Source organism: Chanodichthys erythropterus, chromosome 7 (genome assembly GCF_024489055.1).
Source record: "Chanodichthys erythropterus isolate Z2021 chromosome 7, ASM2448905v1, whole genome shotgun sequence".
Classification (NCBI taxonomy): domain Eukaryota; kingdom Metazoa; phylum Chordata; class Actinopteri; order Cypriniformes; family Xenocyprididae; genus Chanodichthys; species Chanodichthys erythropterus.
In genome coordinates, this window is record NC_090227.1 from 41,561,029 (window position 1) to 41,587,142 (window position 26,114).

At 38.7% G+C, this 26,114-nt stretch overlaps 1 protein-coding gene across 1 annotated transcript in view; it reads right to left on the minus strand.

Annotated features, from left to right (window-relative positions):
* tiparp (TCDD-inducible poly(ADP-ribose) polymerase) overlaps positions 1-9,176 on the minus strand; it is a 29,917-nt gene extending 20,741 nt beyond the window's left edge. Inside the window, exons 1-2 of the mRNA XM_067390617.1 lie at positions 9,020-9,176; positions 6,151-7,019 (exon numbers count right to left, since the gene is read on the minus strand). Of these exons, the coding sequence (XP_067246718.1) occupies positions 6,151-6,995 (845 nt within the window). The 5' untranslated portion in view covers positions 6,996-7,019; positions 9,020-9,176. The remainder of the gene's footprint in view (positions 1-6,150; positions 7,020-9,019) is intronic.
* Positions 9,177-26,114: the final 16,938 nt, after the last annotated feature.

Below are 26,114 nucleotides of genomic sequence, written 5' to 3' on the forward strand. Positions count from 1 at the left end.
GAGGCGGCTGAAAGAGCGAGCCAGAGAAAGGGAACGCATAAAGTGTGAAGGATTACCAGCCTTTAAAAACCTTGTGCGCCACTGAGCATGCCCGAACCCAAAGTCTGCGTCAGGACTGGCATGTTCCACATACAACCACTTCTGAGAGACACGCTCCAATGATTAGCCTCTAACCTCTCCTGGCACATATGCTCCAAACGCCAGTAAAAAGGCACCTCTGGGCCAGCTGTGGTTTGCTGTGTCAGACGGTCGACTGGGGAAACAAAGCAGACCAGATCCAAGAGAGGGACATTTCATATTTCCACGCTCTACTGCCCCTCATTCCAAAGCACCAAAACACAGTGTGTTTTTCCAACCTTCTTAATCCCATAAAGGTAAAACAGCTCATTTTTACGTGCTCAGCTTGAGCAGCCCGCATGCCAGCATTATTCACACCCAGCACGAGCGTCACAGTCTGAGAAGAATTAAACAAACACGCACACTCACGTATGCACCTGATCACACACTACCTACCCTGAGATAAGGCAGTCACCTCTGCGGGTGGTAAACTCAGCAATGAGACACACTCAGCAAACAGATACAAAACACACACACAATGACACGCAGGGCAGCTGCAGAAGTCATATCAGTAACGTGCAAACTCCTTTTAAGGTTACATGATATATAATTAAACATTTACACACCGAAACAGACAAAACGTTTGACTGTGATGCTATTAAAGGGATGGACATTCTGGCATCATATACACACCCTCATGTTGTCCCAAGTTTTGGACATTCTTCATGTTTTGGACCCCATTGACTTTCATTGTATGGACATAAAAAAAACACTAAGACATTTATGTTCCGCAAAAGAAAGAAAGGTTTGAAACAACATGAGGGTGAATGAGCTTCCAATCGCCATATTTGATGTGCTCTATGCATGCGTGTTGATCAATGTTTATGTGAATAAAAGCCTAAATTAAATAATGTCTCTTCAGAGGACCTGGATTAAACGGCTCGATTCATATGCATTTCTTTCACGATCACTTTTTGAAGCACCAAAGTTTTGGTGTTTTAAAGGAAGGACAGAAATATATTCAAAAAATCTTGTGTTTCAAAGATGAAAAAAATTCATTTCTGGGTGAACTGTCCTTTTAAATGAATACCAGCAATGGTTAAAGGTTCAACCAGGTGACTTTGGGACAATTTATAGCTTACATTGGCTTATGATTAAGCATTTTAATCCCACAACGCACAGACTGCAGCCAAGAAAAGCCATGCAACAGATGACTGATTCCTATCACAAATATGTCTAACACTTGAAGTTGAACAGCTTAATCCGACCGAAATATATCACTCCTGAATTTATCAATGAAGCTGTCTATGCTATCTAGTTTTATTGCGTTATGGAAGAATGTACCTGTCACTGAGCTAAAATAATCAGGTGCGAATAGACATCTCTGGCACACGTGGATTGAGTAAAGACATACAAGCTTCCATGACACAGGTCCAAAAAACAAGCGCTATCATTTAGTAATAACGTAATATCTACACGGAAACTCTGCCGTAATAAAGTCTCTGACTGACAGCCGATTATGAAGCGCAAAGGGCTTTCCATTCTTCCTCTTCAAGATGTTTAAGGGAATAAATCAACCTCAATCAACACTCAACTTCTCATTTTTTGTTTCCATTCACGGAGGACACGCTACAGAAGAGCTGAGGGCAAATAAAAACTCTCGTTTCCCTCTTGCACTCATGTGTAGGAGAAGAAAAAGTCTCCAAAAAATCTCAGGATGTTCTGGAGGCCATGGACTGACGGGACGTGCCCTACTGGTGCACTATGCGGGAATACGACGGAACTGTTTGTTCAGACAATCCAGACACTATTTGGCTCTTTTTCTTTGTCTTTGTCCCTCTCAGCAAGAGAGAAACACATAAATATACTTCAGCTGCAAAGTTTGGCAGCTTTTGTTTATGTTAGAAAGCAAATTTGAAAGAGAGAACAGAGCTCTTTATCATCACACGCACACACAACACTTTGATAATTGAATGAAAGAGGAAAAATATACCCAGTCTGAATGCTGTTACAAAGGTAAAATGATGGTACTATCATTGTACTCTAAAATATATACAATCCCTCTCGGCAGTATTATGGTATAATATGATAATACTATCAAATATATCATGGAAATAATTTATATTGGGTACTTCCAAAAATACAACAGTATTTGATCAGATGACACTTCAATGTATACCATGGTACTGAAATTCATGCCCATTTTTGTAAGTGAAAGTACTTTTCATGAGTGGGCGATATGCCGGTAGACACGATTAAACGGTGGAGATTTTGAACTATCGTCTCCACCACGATTAATTCAAAAGCTTATTATTTGAATGCGTTTTTAAGCCTTGCAGTTTAAAAACAAGTGATTTAAACCGCTCAAGTGCAATACGCAGCGAAAGAGGATTTATTTCGGTTTCTAAGCACGCACACCTGAAGCACGCACATATAAAGCTGCTGCTCATACAGCGTGCGAGTACTGAACTGATTTCTTTTTGCCGCCGTATTGGGCTTGAACAGTCAAATACACCAGCTTACGTGTCAAAATGGTCGAGTATCCTGGCATCATATACACACCCTCATGTTGTCCCAAGTTTTGGACATTCTTCATGTTTTGGACCCCATTGACTTTCATTGTATGGACATAAAAAAAACACTAAGACATGTATGTTCCGCAGAAGAAAGAAAGGTTTGAAACAACATGAGGGTGAATGAGCTTCCAATCGCCATATTTGATGTGCTCTATGCATGCGTGTTGATCAATGTTTATGTGAATAAAAGCCTAAATTAAATAATGTCTCTTCAGAGGACCTGGATTAAACGGCTCGATTCATATGCATTTCTTTCACAATCACTTTTTAAAGCACCAAAGTTTTGGTGTTTTAAAGGAAGGACAGAAATATATTCAAAATATCTTGTGTTTCAAAGATGAAAAAAATTCATTTCTGGGTGAACTGTCCTTTTAAATGAATACCAGCAATGGTTAAAGGTTCAACCAGGTGACTTTGGGACAATTTATAGCTTACATTGGCTTATGATTAAGCATTTTAATCCCACAATGCACAGACTGCAGCCAAGAAAATCTATTCAACAGATGACTGATTCCTATCACAAATATGTCTAACACTAACACTATCCTCGTAAACACAGTTGTTTATGTCGTAATTAAATGTAAACGAATGAAAAAGTAAGCGCGTGTGTATCAGTATATTAGATCAGTGCATTCGATCATAAAGTGACAACAGCTTAATATATCTGCTGCCGTCTGTGTTATCAATCTCACTGCTCTTGACTGAACCACTTTTGTAACTTTAATTTGAATAAATGTATATTTAATTTACATGCAGTGATTTTGTACATTTGATTATTTTATACAGATTATGCAGTAGCCTATTTCTATGCCTGTCTAGCGCTTGATGTTTTTCAGGCAGGTCTATTTCATTTGTGTCTTTGTTCTGTTGTAATTAGTTTCTTTGTTCCTGTTTTATCACTGACTGTTTACTTGTCTTCAGTGAGCGTGAGAGGGTTTTTTTTATGTTAGTTAGGCTAGTATTCATTTTTTGTGATACTGAAATTGATATCAGCAAACATACTATATCGTTATCGTGAAATAGAATTAATCATTTCGTGATATAAGAGTTTGATCATATCACGCACAACAACGACTGTACCGTGTTCATTAACATGCTTCATTACCACAGCACATTCTTAAAGGTGCAAGAGAGAAAGAATCCAGGAAGAACAAATTTTATGAGTCAAAGTGACGTTGAAGAGTGAAAAGTCAAGAGACCTCACCCATGTGAATAATTTCATGGCCCGTCTAAGGCGTTATCTCCTTTCTCACACACGCAAACACACATGCAAACACCTTGGTTTCAGGTCACCGTGCCCTTGGTGCACACTGAGATTGTGTGACAAACACACTCATCTCACCCTCAGCTGCTCCCATGGAGACCAAACCGTCAGGTCAAGGGTCATAGCTCTCACGCATTGCAGCACAATGACACAAAAATGAAAAACTATTCATCAGACAGCGGCTCATCCGTTTGTTAGGATATATACAAGAGAAGAAAGCCCTTACTGAGAACCAATGTAAACAGTGTGATCATTTAAAAAACAGAGCCAAAGCATTTGGACAAAAATGATTAGCATTGCATTTAAAAACGAAACATCAAATCAAGATCTAAGAAGCCATTTCTGTACCTGTTTGTCTTTTGTTTGGTAACCAGAAATACTGTATCATAATTCAAACTGTACATCAAATGATTTTTCTTAAATGTTTTACTTGAAAATTCCTCATATGCTATTTTTCTTTCAAAATAATGCCAGTACGTTTGATATTGTGTCTTGGCATTCAAAAATACAGTTGCCCAAAGCATTTAGACACTCAGTCGACAAACAAAATGTCAAACCAAGATATGAGAAGCAATTTTTGTATCCATTTGCCTTTTGTTTGACAACCAGAAAGTGTCCAAATACTGCATCCTAATTCTAAAACTAATTTTTCATTTAAAACCCATGCCTTTTTCCAACATATTTCACTTGAAAAGTCCTTGTCTGCTATTTTACTTTCAAATAAATGCCATTAAGTTTAACATTGAGTCTTTGCATTCAAAAATACAGTGGTATTTGAAGATTTAGGAAGCCATTTTGGACATCTCTGTCTTTATTCGACCTTAATTCTGAACTGTTGGAGTTTATGTGTTAACAACCCTTTCACTTGAAAAGTCCTTGCTATTTTTCTTTCAAATAAATGGCGCTTAGCTTGATATGTTTTAATCTAAAGCAATTGCATTCAGTGCCCAATGGCGTCTGTCACATAAACCCTCTCATTTCTGCTCTGTAACATTACACAATGACTTCTTCTAGAGAGAAAAAAAATCCCCCACACAAACAAAAAAGATGGGGGTCAGCAGAAAAGGGTGTGGTTTACAGGCTCTGCGGGTCTCACTTTACCCCTGAACCAGCAGGAGGTTAATGGTCGGCTTTAGCTATTAACATGAAACAGGTCACCGGGAGCCGCGGTTCTGAAAGCACATGGGCTAATCGAGCCAACAGAGACAGATACAGTTGAACTCTGTAGACAAAGACACCCTAAATAGCCGGCTGTCCCGCAGGAGAATTTCCATGACAAATCGACAATGCTATGTTCAAGAAGGAAGCAGCCAGGAGCTGCGTCACGGTGAGCATTAAAATCACTGTCTCTTTTGCTTTGTCACGACCAAGTGCACTTCCTTTCGCGAACCGCTTTTGCATACAGATCAGGCTTGGGACCTAAACAAGACTCGCGCAAACAAAAGGGCCCCTTTGTTTAGGGAAAATAAAAAATCTTGCTGGGTCGAAGCCATTACAATTTCAGCTCAGAGGCAAAAACTGTGCCAACGATGCTCGGGAAGTCTAAGGCTGTTTGTGTGCATGTGTGAGTAAATGATCAATAAAATAAAACACAGGCATTTACTGAGACGAAACGTGTGTGTGTGTGTGTGTGTGTGCATGAAAAAAGCTAACGTGGGTGGGTGAGCGCGCGCATAATTGCACGCGTCTCTAAAGTTCGTTTATTTGCGTGATTGAGAGCAAGTCTGCGTGTGAGCCCTTCTCTGTCTGAGCAACGAGTGCGTGTGACCGCCCGAGCGCAAGCCGCAGCGAGTGGGAGCGTGCGCGTGTATGTGTGTGCGAACTAAGCAGAGGCGGGTCGTGCAAGTTCACGGCTTACAGCTGTCAGTACGCTTCCACATGACAGGCAAGCCAACGGAAGGCTTATAGGAAAGATGCAATCTCTTAGTCGCATATATACCTCATCCACAACACACACAAGGCGACTTCCTGTCACGCACTACACTCTTTCACTCTCCTTCAATACACATCAGTGAAAAACAACAGCCTCGGTTGCTTTGCTGGTCTCTCTGGTTGGTTTCAGAATGGCTTTGGCCAGATAAGACCAGTCAACCAGACTGGTTTAGGTGGGTTTTTCCAGCAGGGACGCATACCAGTGCACCAATTTAGTCTGAACTACATGCTTAGCTTTGCTCTACTTACTCGTCTTTATCGGGTAAAGCATAAATGATTGAAGTTGCTCAAGAGCTTTCAATGAAAACCACAAGCACTTACAGAAACTTAAGTCTGACATGTTCGTTGTCAGGGTTGCAATAAAGCCTCTCCAGTTGTTCTTGAGAGTCGTCCGCTATGCTCTGCCAGATCTGCGTCTCTGCTCTGCGGATTTGCCAGTGGTAAGGTAAAACGGTGTGATGATGGGCACAGTCACTGCCATAGATGCAAACGCCCTGGAGGAAATCCACACAGATCGATACAGCATCCCCTTGATGCGTGTGATACTGGAGCTGGGTCAGGAGTTCAAACACTAGATCCAAAGAGGCCTCCTCGCTTTTATCCTGAAAGATCTCGCCCTCTTTGATGGCGAGGCAATTTGCACCCTGCAAAGTCTCAGCGGTGTAGATGTCATTTAACTTCGACCCCGAAGCATCAGAGGAGGGCACCGCCTCGACGCGCTCCTGGGGTGGGAAGCGACGCTCATTAGCGTCTATTGACACCCGCTGAATATCCGTCACCTTCTGTTCCACCGCGAGCTCGCTCGCGGCCACGACGGCGTCCGCGCTCTCCTCCTCCTCCTCCTCCTCCTTCAGGCACACCTGACTAATCCTCGACTGCTTCTCCACGGCAGCGGTGCATATATTCCGCTGAGGCCGAGGCAGGTTACGTGGAACAAACACTCCGTCCCCTGATACTAGAGCATTAGAGTTTAATAACGTGCTCAAAATAGGGTCCTCTAAAGCGCGTAAGCATTTTGCGTCCAGTTTTCTCTGTGCGTGTTTCTTTTTGAAGTAGGGTTTCACTAACGGGATCTTGTCGGGGAGTCCCATCTGCTGCTCGGCGAACTCTCCGGTCTCCATGGGGAGAGCTAAAGCGGGCTCGGCCGTGTCGACTGCCTCCTGCATGGTGCAAAAAAGTCTCCACGACACCTGTACAAAAAAAAGAGCGACAAGAGTAAATTGTCTGTGAGCAGGGTGTGAAAACAAAATGGATGGGGGTTCTCAAATATACATTGTTTTAAAAAATGATTGCGCAACCACTACAGTACAGTATTAAACTTGTCTTGTCAGTGCATCTAAACAGATACTATATATTGAATAAAAGTGGCGTTCACCTACTATAGCAACTTTACTCTGCTGGAGCGCTTCCCATGACATTGTATAGTCAAAACATTAGCATTAGCTATTATTTAGATTTAAAGGCACACTATGTAGTTTTTCGCCACTAGAGGTCGCCTATTCGAAACATAGGCTTGATGGCACAGAGATTGAGCACGGATTCTAGGGAGACGTCGTCTTTACCTCACAGCCGGTGGAACAGAATCAGGACGGGAGATTATTAATGTTACAGCACTGTTTATCATATTAGATACATTTGAGTGTGCTGAAAATGATGTTAGTTACTCTGCGTTCACTCGGCGGCTGCTATGAAACTGCAGTATGCACTGCAGTATGCTAGATCAATATTAGTCATGGTAAAACATGGTAGTCAAGAAAACAAGATTCAAACAATAAGAACTGTTGATTAGTAATGATTAGTTTTCTGTCTATAAATGTATCCAAACAGTTGTTCCCTTGTCTAATAAAACATAATATATTAAAGTGTTTCCGTGGTTTCTACAAAATAAAACTGAAAATCGAGGCTATGTAATAGGTGATAGGTGACGCTATGTAAAAATGACTGATTTTGATTCTTGGAAACATCTGGGATAATGTAAGTCACCAAAATAACAATGTTCTAGTGGTTTTTGGATATTTTAATAAAAAAAAAATCGTACATATTGTGCCTTTAAACGTTTTGTTTGACATGTATTTATTTTACTTAACTAACTAGAGATGTCAAAAGACACTTTTGGGTTGCACAAGATTAAAATGACTAACTATTTATTTTAAAACCCGACTCCCCGGAAAGTCATTGAATAATTCACACACCGCCTAATTTTATCCAGTTGTTGTAATGCATACTATGTATGTCGCGTGACTTGCGCGCACCAGTGTTAAAAATGACACATTATAACCACCATTACATCGCATTAGTCATGTCTTTATTAGGCGTGATGGCTTGCGCTATCAGCTCGTTTCGTGACGGGCATTAAGGTGACTGATAAATACTCCTTATTGGGCGTAAGCTGAAACCTTTCTTTTCTCGAGAAGAGAGGAGGTGGCATTAGAGAACAGAAAGTTTCTTTCAAGACCCCCCTTCCCCCATCACACTGTAAAACAATGTTTATTATTATGATAACAACATCGTTCTTTCCATCCATTTAATCTGTAACAACCGGTCATTTTACGCGCTTTAACGCGTTTTAGTCGTTACTTTCTTTAACCATAACTAAATTCAAAGTGAACGAAAAGATGTATCTTAATGCAGCATATATCTTTAAGTTTAATTATACATTAAAGCAGCAATCAAATGTAAGCTTTCATTTTTCTTTTTACAGTGCATCAACACCAACCAAAAGCAGCGCGATTGTGATTTAATGCATCCAAGGTTATAAACAAATCGCATAAATACCAATATTCGTCTTGTTTTATCCTTTGCGAGCGTTTAATTACGCTTCTCCTCGCGATAAAAATCAGTCAAAAGCAAGCCAAACGATCTCTCGGGAGTATTTTGATGGCTTGATCTAGATACATGGAGTTGGGAGCGTACGTGCCAGTTGCCAATAGCTGCTCGTTCGAGTTCGCACGTACTGCCTGTGTTAAAGCGATCACTGCCCACTGCGGCGCCTGGCCCCCATTCTTCCACAAGCACACGAGTGCGCTACATTACGGCCAGATCTACCACTACACAACGATCGGGTTGAATTCAGCGATTTCTTAGAGCCTTTTACCCGTGCGCAATGCAGACGCAGCGCTCCGTTTCCACTGAGTGGACTAGACTCGGTTAAACGCTATATATATATATTCCAAATCCTTTCAAAATGTACCTGTAAAACTTCCCGACTCCTTTGATGCTACTGTCGAAGCCAGCAGCCCGTCCCGGTGAATGCGCACTCCTCGCTCATATAGGACAGACAAAGCGTTAATCCACAAAGCGAAGCGTCCGCGTCCGTCTCCAGTAGCGTCTGAGCGGCTCGCAGCTGTTGCAGAACACAAGCGCGATAAGACTCGCTCATCCAATCACAGTGCGAAGGGGCGGAGCTTTGGCTTGCTGGAACGGAGGAAAAAAATCAGGAAGTTGTCCGATGCGTGCATGTGTTTTGACTCACCCCACTAGTTTGCTTATGCCAGAATTCGTCAGGTGTTGTGATTATATATATGGCTTGAGCTAGTTCGTGTTTTTTTTCACGTACTTTTAATAGAGAAGTGTTGGGTTGGGTCTAACCCTACACGCTCTTAATTAACATTACTGACTATACATATTTGCGTAATTACACTGTAACAAGGAAACCATAAATAAATGTTGCCAAATATTGTCCTGGGATATGACCCACCATTTGGAAACTGCTGCCATAGATCATCACACCATGATGTGTCACTGTAATGAGGTGAAAGGTTATTCACTGCATTATGACACAACCTGTTTTCAGAGCAAATGCCATGCTACTTTACACCCTCACTCAAACAAACTGCATATGAATTCTGAAACAAGCACCCCTGCACACAATTTAGGACAGTAAGCAGATACACACTTGACCACAGAGGGTGTCGTCATTCCCAGAATTTGCAAAATTATATATGCCTTTAAAAGGAGTAAAAAGACACAATTGCATGGCTACGCCTCTGTGACCAAGTTCACATTGTACCTCGCCCAAAACACGTTCTGTGTCTTGTGAATAGACATGTCGGTGCGAGCCCTCCCTCACAGCGGAATCCACAGTGAAATGGAGTGACGTCTGTGCGTTCCCATGAGAGCAGCTCTGTTCTTTACACTCTTAATAATCGTCATTTGCCCTCTTGGGTTATAAAATCTGCTAACCTGGCATAAAAAAATCCAACTACTCCGAAACTAGTACAGATTATGAGAACAATACATATTAAAAGATTCATAATAACACCACATACAATGGAACTTCTTCCATCACAGTGTGTTCCATTACGGAATGGTGACTTTGCTAATGATACATAATTGCTGCACATTAAAAAGGAACTGGTGCTTACTAATTTGGAACTCAAATCTACTTTATGTGTCACTGAACCTCTGAAGTAGGTCATCTTTGAATGCTAATAATAAAGGCATTACCTTGCAATAACGAACAACTGTTGTAACAAATCATTCACACAGAATGCGGTTTTGCCTTTCACTGCACAGTGTGAACATTTTAAAATGCAAAACACATTCAATGTGAACAGCCCCAGGGGATCATGCTAACCGTCTGCATTTTTAGAAATGCGCTGTGTCATAAAGGTCACACTTGATTTTAAGGTGATGTTTGTAGTAACTACTAAGGAACTACTACTTAGAGTTTGGTTTATCATTAATTAGTAATAAGTTACAGTTATTACTATAGTAAGTGCACGTATCGTGTAACTATAAACCGATACGAGTCACAAAAGTCAAACACGTCCGTCTAGTGTGTGTTTATACATAAAATAATGGAAAAGCTGGAATGCAAAAATGCATACAGCTGCTACATTCTAAAAAGTGGGGGGTTAAAATAACCCAAGTTGGGTTAAATATGGACAAACCCAGTGATATTGATAACCTGCTGGGTAGTTTTATTTAACTCAACTATTGTTTAAAAAATACTATATGGCTGGCTTAAAATGAACCCAAAATATGTTGTTAATATGTTTAGTAAATGAACATTTATTAATACGTTTAATACATAATAATCAAATAATAAACATTTATTAAATAGCTTATTAATATATGTTCAGCTTTTGATTATTATTGTTGCCTCTAGTAATTATGTGTCTGATTTTTAATTTTGATTTTGGATTCATTTTAAGCCAGCCATATTGTAATTTTTAATCAATAGTAGGGTTAAATAAAACTACCCAAACATTTAACCCAATCGCTGGGTTTGTCCATTTTTAACCCAACTTGTGTTGTTTTTAACCCCAAATTTTTCGAGTGCAATATGCTTAAGAATGAATATTAAGAGAAATACTTATTTGTAAGCACTTTTTTTGGAATTGAATGAAAGAAGTTAAGTAAAATGAACATTATTCTTGCATTCTCCGCCATCTTGAATATTCACTCTTGGTTAAAAACAACCTGCTGGGTAGTTTTATTTAACCCAACTATTGTTTAAAAAATGACTATATGGATGACTTAAAATGAGCCCAAAATATGTTGGAAAGTAAAAATCAGACACATAATTACTAGAGGCTACAATAATGAACATTTATTAATAAGCAATTTAATGTTTATTGTTTAAATATTATTAATTAAACATAAATAAATGTGCATTTATTAAACATATTAATACTTTGGGTTGATTTTAAGAAAGCAATACAGTCATTTTTAAACAATAGTTGAGTTAAATAAAACTATCCAGCAGGTTGTGTCAAACATTTAACCCATTTTCAACTCAACTTGGGTTGTGTTTAACCCAACATCGTTTAGAGTGTTTCCCTAAAATCTCTTCTTAAACTTCATAAACAACCTACTCATGTCTGCTTGAAGGATGTCTGAGATTTTGACCTCGTGACCTTGTCCTTGTTGAAGGCATGTGCGTGAATGGCTGCTTGAGGTTTCTCTGCAGAGAGATTTTCTTCAGGCCTGTGAGCTCCTGGGATTTCAGTGGGGGGTTTATGAAAAGAGGTGGAGATTGAGAGGCAGGTGGCGGTGGCAGAGCTGACCAAAACAAAAAAAGCTTCCGTAGTGATTTAGCCCGGAGAGGACAGGAAGGAGGGAACAATACCCTGTTCTTGAGTTGCAGCTCTGCCTCCCTCCCTTTCTCTGCCCTCTTCTCTCATCTGCACATGACCAGGTCACCCAGTGTGCACTCACAATGTGCTGATCAAAGCCCTGGGTTTGATCTGGCAGGCTCTTGTTGGGGCCACCAGGGATGCAGGAAAATTGAGGCTAAAGGTCGCCTGAAACATCTTCAGAGCCAAAGTCATGTATCTGTTTCTCCCTTGAATGAGGTTCACCTCCCTTTAGGGCTTTTACCTCTGAAGGTTTCTGTTACGCCCTGATCTAAGAACGGTTTCTGCCACTAACGTTCTTATCTATATTTTAGCAAGTGAAAGAGCAAAAGTCTCAGATCAGTGCAAAAGGGCACATTTTTCCAGCACCAATGAAGGGAGATGGACATGAGCCAACATGTAGCTTTAAGTAGCAGAGGAAAGAACAGGAATTTTAATGACCCTACAAAAACCCGCCCAGCAGGTTGTCATCTCACAAATGCCACAGATGTCTCTAAAGAGACAGCCGAGAGAAGTGTAAAAGAAGCTGAAAACTAGCTCTGGGTGGTTTTAAATCAGTTAGGAATATGAAACCGAACTTGGCATTCTCTTAATACTTTGTCTAATTCTTCAAATAATCATGGCTTGTATATGTTTTATATCAGGAACTCTGTTTTGTAACAGTTGACATTGATGCCACTGGAATGAAACAAGCATGGAAAAAAAGAATGCTAAAAGGGCATTTTCTTGACACATGATCTGAACTAACGCCTAATGACACATGCAACCCATGCAATTGATGACAAACCTTCTGTAATCTCAAAATATTTACACCAGAGGTGTTATACCTCCATAGAAACCTACACTCTAAAAACCACCAAGTTGGGCTGAAAACGGACAAACCCAGCAGTTGGGTTAAATATTTGCCCAATGTGCTGGGCAGTTTTATTTAACCCAACTATTGTTTAAAAATGACTATATGGCTGACTTAAAATGAACCCAAAACAGGTTGGAAATTAAAAATCAGACACAAAATGACTAAAGGCAACAATAATAGGTGAACATTTATTAATAAGCAATTTTATAAATGTTTATTCATTCAGGCCCGTTCACACCAAGAACGATAACTATAACGATAATTATATATTCGCGTCCACATCAACAAACGATAACGGTCTGTTTATTCTAAGCTCACGAGCTGCGGTTTGAAAGTGTGTACAACGTGTTTTTGCTGTTCTTGTTGCATTTACATGGCTTTAACCAGCAGATGTCCTCAGTATGCAATGTTTCGAGTGAATAGCTAGTGTAATCGATATAATCTAAGTGAATTAAGATGATGAAGTCAATATAGTGGAATAAAAACAAGTCTTTTTCATTGCAACTTCGAAGGAAGCAAGTAGCGTTGGATATCTGAGGTAATTTTATGTTTCACTGTTTGCTAGCCTGGCATAATGATCTCATCATTAACACTTCTCACCATTTATTCAGACGGTATGACCGATTGTTTTCAATATATCCATTTTCTTTAAAGGATCCTTGAAAAGAGGGATTGACTTGTCAAACTGCGGTGGCTTTTTCTGGACCTCGGCAATTAACTTCTCCGCAATGTCGTCTGCCATTTTAAATGCACCAGGCCTTGAATAAGAATGGATTCTGATTGGCTGTCAGTGTTTTAGTGTTCACTGGAAACTGGAAAAAACGTTATGAAAGTGTTAGCGTTATAGTTGTGGTGTGGACATTGCTATTCTTTTATATTTGGAAAGATTTTTAGAACTATATCTGTATTGTTATCTTTGTTGTTATCGTTCTTGGTGTGAACGGGCCTTTAAACTTATTAATAAATGTCAATTTATTAAACATATTAATAAATGTTAATTCTCAACATAATTTGGGTTTATTTTAAGCAAGCAATACTATAAGCTTTAAACGATAGTTAAAGAGTTACTACCCAGCGGTTGGGCAAACATTTAACCCAACCACTGGGTTAAAACAACACAATCGCTGGGTTTGTCCATTTCCAACCCAACTTGGGTTCTTTTTCACCCTGTTTTTTTTTTTTGAGTATACAGAGAGGAAAAAATATACACATTTATATCTAAGTCTAGACGTATGATCAGATCATTTAATGACCAGTCACCATCTAGGTGGCATTAGTGTTTGTTTAGGGAAATGCCACAACACCTTGACTTTCATTTCTCCATATGTACCTTCATAAACCGTTCATAGGAAAGTTTACAAGACACTCTATGACTACAAGCATTGATATAATCATGAGTCCGCTATTTTCCTTTCTCTGTAATGCAGTGAGGCTGTAGGGGTCTTAAGTTTCCTTTCTGTCCACCAAGTGAATAAGTGTGCCCTATGTTCTACTTTCCGTTCATGACTAGTCCTCCTGTGACAGGGGTTGAAGTACGTGGATCGCTTTTCCCGTCATCTGCAAGGAATGTTTCTCTTACACCACTCGGAGCTCAACTGATTGTGAAGTGTACACAAACTATGAGTAACTCAGTCAACAAACACATATACAGGGTTTGCTTGTCAGCCTGATGGTGTGGTTTGAGGGCACCTCCAAGGCCAACTTCATATTTAGAAAATCACTGAAATAATCTTCTCGTCCAGACAATGTCCTGTCGTCCCTGGAGATAAGGTTGCATTTACCTGTCTGGGCTTCCCTGAAATGGAATTGACAGATCCAGTGCTATTCAGGGACTAAAATGTCTCCTGTTTTAGATATCCGAGGCATCTCTTTCTGACTCTGAATATCCCTCTGGACCCCTGCGGGACGCTCCAAGACGCTGAGCTCTTCAGATCCGCAACAAGCTCTTTCTGACAGAAGCACTGAAACGGGATAGGAAGACAAGCCTGAAAGAAACTATATTTCTGTATTTCTTGGAAAGGAAATAGATTCATGAAATGCAGGGAAATTAAATTAAAAATCACTTAATTACTAGAGGCAATAGTAATAATCAAAAGGTGAATATTTATTACACTATAAAAAGTGCTGGTTTGAAAATGGACAAACCCAGCGATTGGGTTAAATTTAACCCAAATATTGTTTAAAAATGACTGTATTGCTTGCTTAAAATGAACCCAAAATATGTTTGAAATTAACATGTTTTAATATGTTTAATAAATGAACATTTATTAATAAGCATATAATAAACATTTCTTAAATTGCTAATTTGATTATTATTGTTGCCTCTACACTCTAAAAAATAAAACATTGGTTCAACAACAAAAAAAAATATGTTAACGTTTTCCACTAGAATTTTAACTTAAGCCAACTGGGAGAATCACATTAATTCAAAGCAATATTTTGAGTTGATCCAAGTTTTAAGTAAGGTGAAGACGTTTTTTTTTTGCCACAATAAACGCATTTCAAAAGTAACATGAACTTAAAAATTGTCAACATTGTCAAAAATTGTCAACCATTAATCTTGTGCAAAAAAACATCATATAACACTTAATTTTAGCATTTACTCTCCCTTTCAAGTGCCATGGGCAAAGCATGATGGGAAATATAAATCCCAGCTCAGTTTCACTTAACTTAAGTTCGTCTAAATTAAAAGTGTTCATACAACTCAAAACAATGAAACACGTTTACACGTCATCAGATTGTATTTTACATTAACTGAACTTAAAATTAAATACATTTTTGATTAACTGAAAATGTTAAACTATGACAAGTCATGATAATATATCGAATCAATAGGCATAATTTGTGTGTCATCCAAGATCAATAAAATAACAATTACAAGTAAAAAGTCTAACAGCATTTCAGAACTTGATTCTTTATTTCACAACAATATATATAAGTAATGACTAAAGATCCCCTGAATTAGTTTTTAGAATCACTGTAAAAAAATATTTTCATAATTTGTTATCATAACATTTTTTTCTTTTGTCAAATCAACTTAGATCATTTATGTAGTTCAGAAAACATAATATTTTGAGTTTGTGTCGATTAAACCAATAACCTTCATTGTATTAACTCAAATTTTCACTTTAAATTAACTCAAAATTTCAAGACAACCAGGTAACTTACTTTTTTTAAGTTAAACCAACAATTCTTTTTTACAGTGTTTAAATTATGTGTGTAATTTTTTAGTTTTCAACCTATTTTCGGTTCATTTTAAGCCAGCCATATAATAATTTTTAATAATAGTTGGGTTAAATAAAACTACCCAGCACGTTGGGCAAACATTTAACCCAACCACTGGGTTAAAACAACCCAATCGCCATTTTTTAACCCAACTCGGATTATTTTTTAGAGTGAACAAATAAATAACAGACACAGACGACAAAGAGGTACCAAAAGATGATAGAAGGATGACTTAGGTTGATACAATTTTTTTTGGACAAAACAAAGAAACTATATTCCTGTATTTCCTGGAAAGGAAACGGATTCATGAAATGCAGGGTGTAAAGGAAACTGAATGAACCCCAGATGGACAACATGCTTGCGATTTGAGCAAAAATGGGCTGTTGCCATAGCAAAGTTTTCTGGTTGCTTCCTCTTCATTATGGTGCACACTGACCGCAAGTTTCATTTGATTCAGGAAAATGTTGTGTCCCCTCAACCCCTTCAGGAGTGGGGATAATTCTGACCTGTTTTCAAAGGGCTGACACACTTTGAGCCATGTTATGATTTAACAGGATAAATGTAATGATCACAGGATGAGACCAACATAATCAGTGCCTGATGCATCCTGTGACCTCTTATGAAACGCTTTGCCTCCATCACATGGCTTTATATACAGAACTAATTAGAGCAAACCGTCAGGTCAGGAGAGGAGTAATTTAATAACACAGGACATCTGACAACATACACCTCTTGCGTCCTGAAGGATTACATCACACAACGCATGATCAAGATTTGCAAGTGAGATCAACATGTTCCAGGAAACCAGATGGAGAAAACAATCCTGCCATCTATTGGTGACTCGGGGTCATGTGAGGGGGAGAAAACAAGCAATAATGTGAGCTTTCTAAATGTTTCATATCCTGCTCTAACCCATCTAACCACATCCAGAAAACATGTATTAGCTGGTTATAAATCCTTATTTAGTAATAAAAAGGCTATTTCAGTTGGATTTAGCAATGCATTGCTTACTGCACAGTATTTCATGACTCTTGAACAACCTATATTGATGTACAAGCAACCTGTTAGTGGATAAAAGGGAATGTCTGAGCGTAATTCCAAGAAAGCGTTAACACGATAAAGATGCTCCAGCTACTGGCACGTAAAGAAAGCGTACGACATGCAGCTGCTTATGGCTCGCCTAACAGACACTGAGCCATCTGGCGTGCAGATGTAAGCCTGGGCGTGTCATTTCGCCTCTTCGTGCTCAAAAGATTCTCAGAGGTGCTAGAGCCAAACTCAAGAAAAAACATTTTTAATAATAATAATAAAAAAAAATTGTTTCTGGAACATCATCATTCCGCCAAGTTGTCTTATAAACGATTGATTCACAAATTAAAATATCAATCGACCTAATCGTTTTTTAGCCAAGGAAAAGGTCAGCCATTATATGGCTAACGTGCACTGTGAATGTGCAAATAACCACGTCTCTTTTGCATCTAACATCTCATGCTTTTGGGATATTTTATGTGGAACGGTTTCCCCAAGTGGTACTTCACCCCCCTCTTTCCACATCCCACATTATCTGGCTCCCAGGTTTCCTCTCTGCATACATGGAAACACACCCACACATGCACTACTCACTTCCTATTCCCTAATCTCACTTACACGCACCAGCACTGAATTAGAACAACTAATGGAAACTGTTGCCCAACTCAAAACTGTCCCATAACTCCATTTTAAATAATGAGATCATCTTATAATAACTAATAATAAGATCTTATTATAAGAGCCCTGTGTGACCTGAATCAGCATAACACCGCCCTAGATGAAACAAAAGAGGCCGTTAGTGACACATTTCAAATATGGGAGAGATTGTGAGGTCAGATGAGACCTAGACAGCAGCTTATAAAATACATAATAAAATATATAACATTTAAAGTCAATAATTTTATCCCTTAAAACTCATCTTTGATCACCAAAATGACATATTTGAACATTTGTCCTGTGAAAAAAAATTCTTCATGCATTAAAATAGTTAGAATGTCATTTAATTTATCTATGGATATGCAAATTAGCCCCGCCTCCACTCACTCACACCAGCTCAGAGACCCAACTTTTATTCAAGTTACTGTAGTAAACGCTGCACAGAGGTATCACTGTTTATACATAATGGTAATGAATATGATTAGCCTTTTGCTAGACTACATTATCAAACAGCTAATGTTACACAAATCATGTGATCTCAGTCTTCCTTCTAAAAATCAGTATCCTTATAAATGCTTTGAACAACTTCAGTGGAGAATAGTTCATCATAACATTATAATATAGCCTATTTACTGTAATTCACCTGCTATACTGCTAAAAGTACCTGATTTTTCATATCAACAGTAAAATATACCGGGATAACCTGGCTTCTCTTGAAACTTCTCGACTCTCCTGCTTTAGAGCAGAGTTAATGATATGCTGAAGCCCTGCCCGCACTTTGAAGTGATTGGACAACAAGGTAGTTTTTGACGTAAAAACACCATCTGAGACTGTCTTTGGTTCACTGCAGTTTTAAGGAGAAAATACTCAGCAATGGTGTTGATATATGAATTTGTTTGAAAGCATATTAAAAACATTAAATAGACATAATTCACCGCAGGGGGTCTTTGACAGTGCCTCTGTGATGTAGAGATAATCGTCTAAAATGATCTATTTTGACCCACATTTGTGTAGGTGTATTACTGCAGTCCATAGCAATGATTTTAAAAATGGTTAACTAAATATGAAAACAATTTGTCCACATGATTCATGGATTCATGGAATGGCAGATGAATATTCCAATGACACCCACATACAGTACAGTCCAAAAGTTTGGAACCACTAAGATTTTTAATGTTTTTAAAAGAAGTTTCGTCTGCTCACCAAGGCTACATTTATTTAATTAAAAATACAGTAAAAAACAGTAATATTGTGAAATATTATTACAATTTAAAATAACTGTGTACTATTTAAATATATGTGACAAAGTAATTTATTCCTGTGATCAAAGCTGAATTTTCAGCATCATTACTCCAGTCTTCAGTGTCACATGATCCTTCAGAAATCATTCTAATATGATGATCTGCTGCTCAAGAAACATTTATGATTATTTTCAATGCTGAAAACAGTTGTGTACTTTTTTTTTCAGGATTCCTTGATGAATAGAAAGTTCAAAATAACAGCATTTATCTGAAATACAAAGCTTCTGTAGCATTATACACTACCGTTCAAAAGTTTGGGGTCAGTAAGAATTCTTATTTTTATTTTTTTGAAAAGAAATTAAAGAAATGAATACTTTTATTCAGCAAGGATGCATTAAATCAATCAAAAGTGGCAGTAAAGACATTTATAATGTTACAAAAGATTAGATTTCAGATAAACACTGTTCTTTTGAACTTTCTATTCATCAAATAATCCTGGAAAAAAATATTGTACACAAATATTTTGTACAATTGTACACATTAAATGTTTCTTGAGCAGCAGATCAGCATATTAGAATGATTTCTGAAGGATCATGTGACACTGAAGACTGGAGTAATGATGCTGAAAATTCAGCTTTGATTACAGGAATAAATTTGTGAAATATATTCAAATAGAAAACAGTTATTTTAAATTGTAATAATATTTCACAATATTACTGTATACAATATCAGACATACTCAAAATTGTGAGAAATAAAGTCAGAATTGCGATTTATAAACTCACAATTGAGAAATAAACTTGCAATTCTGATTTTTTTCTTGCAACTGCGAGTTTATATCTCACAATTCTGACTTAACTCGCAATTGCGAGGTATAATGTCAGAATTGTCAGAAACTCACAATTGTGAGAAATAAAGTCAGAATAGCCAGTCATAAACTTACAATTCTGACACTATAACTGACTTTATTCCAAAATTGCAAAACAAATGACTTTATATCATGCAATTCGGACTTTATAACTTGCAATTGTGAGTTTACATCTTGCCATTTTGACTTTTTTCTTGCAAGTCAAACTCACAATTCTGAGTAAAAAGTCAGAACTGTGACTTTATAACACAATTCTGACTTTAGAACTCACAATTCTGAAAAAAAAGTGAGAATGGCAAGATGTAAACAGTTGTGAGAAAAAAGTAAGAATTGTGAGATAAAAAGTCGCAGTTACCTTTTTTTTAGAGGTGGAAACAAGCTCCCATACTTTTAAATAAAATATCTTATTGTAGTAATTAATTTTTACTGCATAATAAAAGAATTAGAGAGCAATTTATGACAATTTATGATTCTGAGATCCTATACACACATTTCTCTCTTAACTGGTCAGATTTAATTGTGTAATCACAGGGAGTTTCCAAGTTGATTTCAAATAAAGTAAATAGACATCAACCACTCCAGAGTTCAGAAGGAGGGCGAGGATCTGTGAGTGCAAGTTCATAATGAAGTTTGGGAGGAGAACCTTGAGAGCATGTGCAAGGTCAATACATGCATGACACACATTGATACAGTTCAAAGCACATCAAATACATCTCCCCAACAGAAGGTCTTTCCCCTCAATGCAGCAGATAATGGACAGAACTCTCATTCATCTCGTTCATTGTGCACATGCCAGGCTGCATTCATGTAGTGTACTTAACAGTCAGCAATCGAGAGGGAGTGGTGCTTCATTACAATCCTTGGTGTTGATTCACTGAGAGCAAATGTGACATGCAAGCTCTGTAGCCGTTGGCATGGTCACACCAGTAAAGGAAATCTTTCAAATGTGGAGTGGGGATTTTCCTACCTTTGAATGCTGGGCGAGTAAAACTGTAAATATACCACATCTGGACATACAAAGGTTTTCTATGCAATGACTAAATTAGGGTACTACATTAAAGAGAGCAGACAAAATGAGAAGATTGTTGACTGCTGTACATGATGCAGCAAGATGTAGAATACTATGTGCATCCTTATTGATCCTGGAACAACATTCCTGTCCGAAAATGTAATCCTAACCCTATCCCTACCCCTAAACCTAACCCTACCCATAAGTTATTCCTAAAATCAGAGGGAAATGATAGGAGAATAACACCAAAGACTATAGAATAACACAGGACGTGTCACTCGTATTGTTTTGAATGGGAGAAAGTGTAACGCGCAATATGGCGGAATAAGTCCCGCCTTCTAAATGAGAGCCAATCACCGACTGGTAAAGTCATCGCGTCACTTTAGCGGCCGTTAAAATCACCGGTTTCTATAGAAACAGTCAGACTCGCGCCTCCGGAGACGTGCATTTAGGTCTGCGCATGCGCATTAGCTAGATCCAGCCTGAAAAATACAGTTTGTTTTGGTCATGATTTGAGCGTTTAGAAACTAAATTTATGAGCCGGTTGTTGTCAGATTTCATTGGTGATTTCAAATATGAAATTTAATCGTAAGGTTGTTTCCCCTTTCAAAGAGATTACATGATGCCCAGGATGCCCGAGGGTCGTTTCTAAGATGGCCGCCGAGTGAAATGACTTGTCTTAAAGGGACTTTGATAACACTGATGTAACCTTGCTTGTAAGCATAAACTTGACATAAACTGTAAACTTGTCCCTCAAATCTGATTGGTTTATTGGAATCTTGTTCCAGGAGGATCAACAATGATATTGATTCAGTCACATGTTGTACTTAGTGAAATCAGGTTCTGCAAATATGGCAAAGAAAAAATCCATGATAGACTTTCCACGACTTTCCAAAAGAGATATTGAGTATGTTGGTCTCTTTTTTAGTTAGGAGAAAGAACAATATTCATCCGCACAGTCAAGCAGAGCTAAAGCACAACCGAAACAATGTCCAAATGCATGCAGTTTTGTTTTTAGAAGTTATATATAGTGTACCTTTAAGCAAAATTGCCTAATTTATTTACTTTACAGATACTGAAGACATAATGTTCTATATTTTTATGAAGTATATATTTAACAGGGCTAGGACAATACATCGATTATCGATTTGCGATACAATGAATCTGAATCAATTCTGATATTTTCTGAATGCATTACGATTCTCTCTCGAATCAATTCTGAGCTTAGTTTTTAACAGCAGATGGCAGTATGTGCTTTAGAAGCTCTGCTTGCTTCCAATTCCTTACAGACACCACTTAAACTTAAATTAAACATTCAAAAAGGTTGAAGTGAATTACAAGGGTGTTTGCATTGAGCGAACATTGTGTTTACATTAATCTCCCATCATAAAAGCATTCTGAGCCGAAGTGAAAGTGTATTTAACCACTTACATGACCAAATGCACAAGTGCTCTCCAGCGCTCTTCTTCATGAGCATTTGAGTGCGCGGTTAAAAACTAGTCAAGAGCGCCATCTGCTGTTAAAAACTAAGCTCAGAAAATATCAGGATCGATCCAGATTCATTGTATCCCAGCCCTAATGTTTAATACAAATTTGTATTTTGCCATCTTCCCATTAACTGCAATAATAATAGAAATAGGAATCTATCTTTATGTTCGGAGGTACTCATTTACGCTGTGTACTGTATTTACAAACAGGCCTGTATCCTGTAGCCTTCCTCTCGTTTCTTTTTTCTCTCTCTCGCCCTCTCTTTTTCACACGTTTATTTGTTCATGATGGAGTATTTCGGGTGTTAACCAAACCCTTAATCTGGAAGACTCAAACAAACACCAAACCAGGGCTCTTGCCAAATGAAGTTCTGTATGAGAAATGTGTCTGTTTATGCACAATATGTGTTTGTTCAGCATATTGGCCACATAATTATAGCTCACACAAAACCATGTGTTCTTCTTTCCTCTGGTGTCTTCAAAGATGCACAAACGGTGAAGTCATACTGGGCACACAGACTTTGATGGCCATAATGTCAGGCTAACTCAGCAGCCATTATTTCCTCCTCATTCTGTCTCTTCTTCAGTCTTTTCTTAGATGAAAAGGTCGGTTTTAAAGTCAAAGAGCGGCTGAGTTTTTATTTTTTATTTAGCTCTCCACCTCCGCTCTTTGCTGGAGTTCCTGCTGTGCTGTTTTTGCTTTTTGAGTGGTCACACCAAGTTTGTTTTTCCATCTCCCGTGTTCTTCACACGCAGGGTTGACGCTACACAAAATGCAGTGACCTTTCAGATGCAGATGGACGAATGAGCTTTCCTCTCCTGCCAAAATGTCAACGTCTTGAGTTTTTCTTTCCCTTTCTATTCGCTGTTTGCTTTTGCAAGCAGCCTTGGCAGGTCGCTGTGACCCTCGAGCCTTTGGCCTCAGGCTAAACATGTGCTCTGTGCTTCTGAAGAACATTATGACCCCCATTACAAACAAAAAAGCCTTTTCAGACTCTTATTTAGAACAGACTTCTATTACAGGACACATTACATTGACTAACATCATTCCTAATAATTGCTTATTAGTAGCAGTGCAAGCATCTGTTACTATTGTTCATATTGAGATAGAGACAGAGATAAACAAGAACATGAACAAACACCTCTTAGCTAAATATGAAACTTCATAACTCACACTGTTTGTTCTACAGACATGCATGATACCTTAAAATGTGCCATTTCTTGAGAACAGGTGTGCTTTATTACAGGCAATTAGGCATTTTCGAACTTGATGATAAAACAGGTGAACCACCTTGATAAAACAGTTACCACCTTCAACAACCTCAACTGCATAGCTACGCACAAACAATCACTTACAACACCTTAGCAACATATTAAACAATCTTGTTTAATAATGTATTGCATTGTAAAACCCAATGAGTAACCATAACTGATATAAACTGAGGATTACCTCAGTTCAGTTTAGTTTAGAAACCAACAGCTTTCTGTTATATATAGGCAAACAGACACAGAACAGCACTATTCTCAGAAATCGTCTCTCAAAGTATAAACATATGTTTGGCAAGGAGGGATACTAACGTCCTTCCTTGTCATATTCCATCTATAGGAAAGAAAAGAAATGAAAAGGCTTAAAGGGATAGTTCACCCAAAAATGAAAATTCTGTCATCATTTACTCAGCCTCAAGTTCTTCCAAACCTGTAGAAATGTCTTTGTTCTGCTGAACACAAAGCAAGATATTTTGAATGTTTGTTACCAAACGGTTGTGGGACACCATTGACTTTCATAGTATAGTAGTCAATGGTGCCCCACAACTGTTTGTCTCGCTTTGGAAATGTCAAAAAGGCAACTTAAAAAAAAAAAAAAAAAAAAAAAAAACTAAAATATTTAGATGCATCTTAATATAAACCTGTACTTGAGCATGATGATTAGTGATTTATAGGGACAGTTCACCCAAAAATTTTAATTGTCATCATTTACTCATTATCATGTCGTTCCAAACCTGTATGACTCTCTTTTTTCTGTGAAACATACATATGATTGATAACAGAATTGTCATTTTTGAGTGAACTATGCCTTGAAAGGTGCAGTACATGATTTCTGAGAAACGCTGTTGAAAGTGGATCAGACTGAGCAGCACAACACACTTGTAGCCAATCAGTGGTAGGGGGCGTGTCCTCTCATGATGGGGGAGGAGAGAGAGTGAGCCAATCATCAGTAGGGGGTGTGTCTTCTCATGATGGGGAGGAGAGAGAGTGAGCCAATCATCAGTAGGGGGTGTGTCTTCTCATGATGGGGAGGAGAGAGAGTGAGCCAATCATCAGTAGGGGGTGTGTCTTCTCATGATGGGGAGGAGAGAGAGTGAGCCAATCATCAGTAGGGTGTGTGTCTTCTCATGATGGGGAGGAGAGAGAGTGAGCCAATCATCAGTAGGGGGTGTGTCTTCTCATGATGGGGAGGAGAGAGAGTGAGCCAATCATCAGTAGGGGGTGTGTCTTCTCATGATGGGGAGGAGAGAGAGTGAGCCAATCATCAGTAGGGGGTGTGTCTTCTCATGATGGGGAGGAGAGAGAGTGAGCCAATCATCAGTAGGGGGTGTGTCTTCTCATGATGGGGAGGAGAGAGAGTGAGCCAATCATCAGTAGGGTGTGTGTCATGATGGGGAGGAGAGAGAGTGAGCCAATCATCAGTAGGGGGTGTGTCTTCTCATGATGGGAGAGGAGAGAGAGTGAGCCAATCATCACTAGGGGGCGTGTCCTCTCATGATGGGGAGGAGAGTGAGCCAATCATCACTAGGGGGCGTGTCCTATCATGATGGGGGAGGAGAGAGAGTGAACCAGTCATCAGTAGGGGGCGTGTCCTCTCATGATGGGGAGGAGAGAGAGTGAGCCAATCATCAGTAAGGGGCGTGTCCTCTCATGATGGGGGAGGGGAGAGAGTGAGCCAATCATTATAGGGGGTGTGTCCTCTCATGATGGGGGGAGGAGAGAGAGTGAGCCAATCATCACTAGGGGGCGTGTCCTCTCATGATGGGGGGAGGAGAGAGAGTTAGCCAATCATCACTAGGGGGCGTGTCCTCTCATGATGGGGGAGGAGAGAGAGTTAGCCAATTATCCGTAGCAAATCTTGGGTTATTTTTTCTACCAAGTCATGAGTTGAGCCTTTTGGGTAATTTTTGGGGGTAATTCTTTCAAGATTTTGGATAGCTTTTGTGTTACCCAGCTCCTGGGTCAAAGGTGATAACCCAGGGGTTATTTATCGTGGTTTTTTTGTGACCTCTTCAGGAGAGAGCAGTGCAGCTCCATCAAACTGGTGCATGTCTTCGGTAAAATACAGGTTTTTGTACATTTTATTTGATATAAAAAAATTAGTTATTGTGCTGTATATGGTTTAATTGTATGCAAAGCAACATACAGGGACGGAATGTGAGTCACCTAACCGAGTCGCGCGTCTGTTTTTTCGCATGATGTAAACACCTGATGCCTTGCATAAAAAATGTATGCAAAAAGATACAGGATTTGAATACTTAGGATGTTAAAATATGTTCTCAGAATTGTACGCTGATTATTTATGGACAGGGTATGGAGTCAGTCACACAGGCAGTGGTCTGAAATTAGCAGTTCCCCCGCCAAACATGAGCCATCTCCGGCACGAGATCCAGCGCGTCACGGTGGAAACAGGACAACAGAGACTGGTCGATTACATTTGAATCACTTCTAAATGTTTAATTTTTACTTCTAATATTTGTTAAATGAGCTTAAATGTATAGGTAATATGTATTAAAAACAAGATCAAATATGCTATACTATAAAATATGATCGAAAATAAAGGAATTA